The sequence below is a fragment of the Limulus polyphemus genome, unplaced genomic scaffold (assembly GCF_000517525.1).
Source record: "Limulus polyphemus unplaced genomic scaffold, Limulus_polyphemus-2.1.2 Scaffold2065, whole genome shotgun sequence".
Lineage (NCBI taxonomy): Eukaryota > Metazoa > Arthropoda > Merostomata > Xiphosura > Limulidae > Limulus > Limulus polyphemus.
This window is the reverse complement of record NW_013667675.1, coordinates 202,042-206,554: the sequence shown is the minus strand read 5'-3', so window position 1 is coordinate 206,554 and position 4,513 is coordinate 202,042. Positions and strand designations below refer to the sequence as shown.

General features: G+C 35.3%; 1 protein-coding gene across 2 annotated transcripts in view; it reads left to right on the top strand.

Moving 5' to 3' along the window:
- The first annotated feature begins 751 nt into the window (after positions 1-751).
- The window catches only part of LOC106465832 (malonyl-[acyl-carrier protein] O-methyltransferase-like), a 14,282-nt gene continuing 10,520 nt past the window's right edge, over positions 752-4,513 (top strand). The window contains exons 1-3 of one of the 2 annotated variants that reach the window (XM_013926070.2): positions 752-884; positions 1,143-1,284; positions 2,429-2,551. In XM_013926070.2, coding sequence (XP_013781524.1) covers positions 1,150-1,284; positions 2,429-2,551 — 258 coding nt within the window. In that variant the 5' untranslated portion in view covers positions 752-884; positions 1,143-1,149. Of the gene's footprint in view, positions 908-1,142; positions 1,285-2,428; positions 2,552-4,513 lie in introns of both variants that reach the window. The other variant, XM_022393781.1, reaches the window with a different exon arrangement.

Genomic DNA, 4,513 nt, shown 5'->3' with positions numbered 1-4,513 from the left:
AGTACAATTGGACACTGGGACAGGAATTGGCAAAGTTTTGTAATAGTCGCCAAGATGACTGGGAGTCTTACTCTTTTGGGTAAGTGGGCTAAACGCCAAGTCGAGAGACACATCAGATTTAGATATATTCGTCCCCTAATCCTGAAAAACTGATCAGAAGAAAAGCAGTCGGCCATCAACACCAGCCGCCACGTGAAATGAGTAATAAGATTGATAGAATAACTGAAAGAGTGTTTTCTTTGTGTGTTCGTTTTATAGAGCTTAAAAAAGATAACAAATTCCTTAACAAGGTTATCAAGGCTATATTTGAAATTTAAAGGATTCATGTTTTGGTTTCCCAAAATGTAAACACAGAAATTGATTAACTTCACGTAGAGACCAATCACTTTCAATGCAGGCAGGCAATAGCATCAAAGATAAAACGAGCGAAGATTATCCGAATTAAATTGTTTAATTGTTGTTTTAAATGTTTGATTCACGAAATGACTTAAGAGTTTGTTTTTTTAAAGAAGCAAGAGTGTAGAATATTTTGATTCCTATTTTTCGGAAAATAATTATAAAATGCAGTAATTGTTTTAGAGAATTGTCTTGTAGAAATGAAGAAATGACAAGGTAACACAATCTTTGTAACATCCTCAACTCTTAACTCAGTCATTTCAAAAATTTCGTTTGTTTTGAGATTTCATAAGAAAAAATAAAGAGTTCGTCTATACGTAAAGTTTAAACACATTTAAATAGTGGTAATTACGTACTTCTGATTGGAGGGTTGAGCACGTGACACGTCAAATACATCGATATCGTTAACTACGTACGTCATCACTTGAAATTGTCAAAAACTCTGCGAACATATCCACCAGTCTCACTTCATCGATTTCAACCAAAAGGTATAAATAGAAGATAGCATTTGGTAAGGATGTTTGATCACATTGGACACGTTCATCTGAAGATATAGTAATAATATAAAAACGCCAGCTTTCGTTATTTTTAGAGAAACTATGGTATACTAATGTACCCTATTAAACTAAGTATGAATATAATCCGTAGTTTTAGTCCTTCGATCTGATATCAAATTTGTCGAAGTAAAAGTGAATTATAGATATTAAAAAACTTGCTTATTTATTTTCCATATAACACAATGCAAGGTGGAAAATGTCTGACTCTGATACGAAGTCAACTTGTCCGGACATCCATATAGGGAAGCACTTTATCAACAAGTTATGTCAGGACAAGGAATACGAAGAGACCTTAAAGAGTTATACGAGCGTTGCTCCTGTTTACGATGAAGTAAGTATATAAAATATTTTGAGCTGGCTTGCTCCAGAAATCTACCACATTTGTTCGTGTAACTCGTAGATATATTGTATAATAATTTGTTTTTTCCTCGTAACTAGTAGCATAGAACAAGTTTGCCTTTACAGATTATTGGAAGGGTGACCTTTGTTACGTCTCAAATACAGATGTAGCAAAGACGTAAAATATGTACAATATGTATCTGTTCAAGAGTTGAGAAACTAAAAAATTTCGTTCGTTATTTCGGGGTAAGATTTAGAATAAACTTGTCTTCTTATAATTTTTTTTAACAAGGTACAATTTTAATTATGATGTTCGAATGACTAGTGTGAAAAGCAAAAATAAAATCGCTTTAAAATATGCTTTAACTTAATATTAAGTGTAGCCGTTGATCAAATTAGTTGTGCTTTTTATTAAAATCACCGAATTACTGAAACGGGAAATAGTTTGTCAATGTACGAGGGAAAAATTAAAACGTGAATTTGTTGATATTATTCTTCGTATTATTAGCAATAAACTTCTATAAAAATATATACAAATAAATAGTTTTAGATAGAGTGCAAGTTCTACCTAAGTTCGTCACAATACACTGCACTTCAGGTGTTTATACTATGCTGTTAGCACAGATAGCCCATTGTGTGGCTTTGTGCTTAATTAAAAACCAACAAACTACGCTGTCGTTCTTCATTATGTTTCCCTATGGCTAAATGTTTCATGAATTAGAACTAAAATAATGCCCCCCAGTAACACAGCGGACTTACAACGCTAGAATCCGGGTTTCGATACCCGTGGTGGGCAGAGCACAGATAGCCCATTGTGTAGCTTTGTGCTTAATTACAAATAAACAAACGAATAAACAAAACTAAAATAATGTAAATATTGGAACGTAAAATAAATTACTTACGTAGTATGTGTATACCGTTTTAAACGTAATGTTTTGAAGATTAATTAAATACATTTTATGTAAAATGATAAAGATATGTTGTTAACTCGGCATGTAATCTTACTTTGGTAAAATATTTTTACGGTGATATATACTTATGTTCTTGATGTGTCATCTTGATACATAGATATCACAACAGACCCTATCACAACTGTCCATTGTTAATGCATTTCTTTGTTTTTGTTACCTGTTTAGTATATGGCTAGTGCCGAACACATCGGTGCCAAACTGACTGCAGAAACTCTTGATAACCTTGGACTGGATAAAGAGTCGAAAATAGTTGATATAGGTGCTGGAACTGGCGCTCTTGGGATGTTGGTTTGTATTCGTTGAAAAAGCTTTTAATATATAAAATTAATTCCTAATGTATAGTTTTTACGTTTGGTTTTTAGTTACTAAGTGCAAAATTCCACAAAGGGCTATCTGGGATTTGCTCACCGCAGGAATCGAGCCCAAATTTTAGCGTCATAATCCCTTAAACTTATCACTGAGTCTAGGTGGTATTTAGTTTCTGACGTATGGTTTAAAAACGATATCACTGACAATGTTGGTTGAATAGATAAAAAATATAGGTTATTGCTTAAGAAACTATTCTGTTAGTCGGAAGCTCAAATTAATGTTAATGTTTTCCAGTGGAAGCGATTACTCACAACCATCTAGTATTTTTTTCAGGCATCTTGCCAGAACATAAGAAATTCAACACGACTTAAACTCACACAGTATGTACTTTTTTTAAACTATATTTCTACCTATAATTATAGTTTCTAAAGACAAATTACTTTCGCTCTGACTTTGTCACTTTGGGTAAATTTTCATAAAAGTTATAATCTGATTCTTGCCATCAAGTTTGTTTACTAGCAGTCTGAAACGTTTACCAATCAACAGTGAGAGTCAACAGATAACCCTCAACTTTAAACTGTACTCAGGATATTTTGATCACAGCTAAAGTTACAAGAACTGCCATGTACGATGTTTCCACTGACCTTGTTTTTGGAAATTACTGTGACCACGTGCGTCGTATCTGTGTTCGAACTACTGAAATTGTATACCTAAAATACTGTTACGTCTCCGTTCGTTAGTTAATTTTCCGTAAATTCGTTACGACGAAACTTTAGCGACACAAGTCCTTTCTTAAATAAAACTGGTTTATTCTTTCCGAATACAACTTTACGATACACTTAATTTCAACAGTCGCTCTATAACAAACGCTATAATTCTCAACGAACGTCTCACGTGCTCGTGCTCGACTCAACAATACTCAGTACAATTACACACACTATTCCGTCACGTTGTGACCGTCTTATATATACAAGACTAACACATATCTAGTAAACGCTAGAGCATTCATGAAGGTTCGAGAAGGACGTGGCGTGATACTAGTCACATGACCTTGCTGACGCAGCACTGCCCCTCCTTAGTATTGTTCGTCCCGAACAATAGACACTTACATTAAACCAATAACAATTAACAATAACTTGATTAAATGTACAGAATTACAAACACAAAATTACAATTCAACAAAGTCTCTTAATTTTACGGGACGTAACTTCTTCCGTACTAGTCTCCGTCTCGTTGGCTTCTGCTTCATATGGGGTTCATCTGCTTCATCAGGAAATGTCCTATCGTCGATAACAGTCACCTCAGTGGTAGTAACTTCATCAAGAGCTTCACTGTTTCCCTTCTCAAAACTGAGTAGAGTTTCTTCTTCGACAGTGGCTTTTTCAGGTGACATGTCTTCAGCAGCGTCATTTGCTCTGTTGTTCACTTCATCCCAACTGAAATGTCCTGGACCGTGATAACGTCAAAGCCTGTTGGCATGCACCACTTTTGCCTTACCTCGCCGACTATATTTTATCCGGAAAGTCACGCCTGAGAGATGATCCACTATGTCATATAAGCCTTCCCATGGAGAATACAACTTAGGAGACTTCCCTTTGGTCTTCCTGGGATTATACAACCACACCTTGTCTCCTGGTTCAAAGCTGACTTCAGTAGATCTCTTATCATAAGATAACTTCATCGAATCAGCAGACGTTTTCAAGTTTGAACGCACTTGATGGTGAATATCATCCATTTTTTCCAATAACACTTTCACAAACTCTGACACATTCTCAGGCAACTCTTCATAAGGTGGGCGTCCTTTATGCTTGGGTCTCCTTTTAGCACTACGTGTACTGCATGTTCTGCACCATTCTTCCACATCTCGCCTCATACCTATCCAGTAAAATATTTGTTGTAGGTGACTCAATGTTTTCTTAATTCCGAGATGCCCTCCTGTTA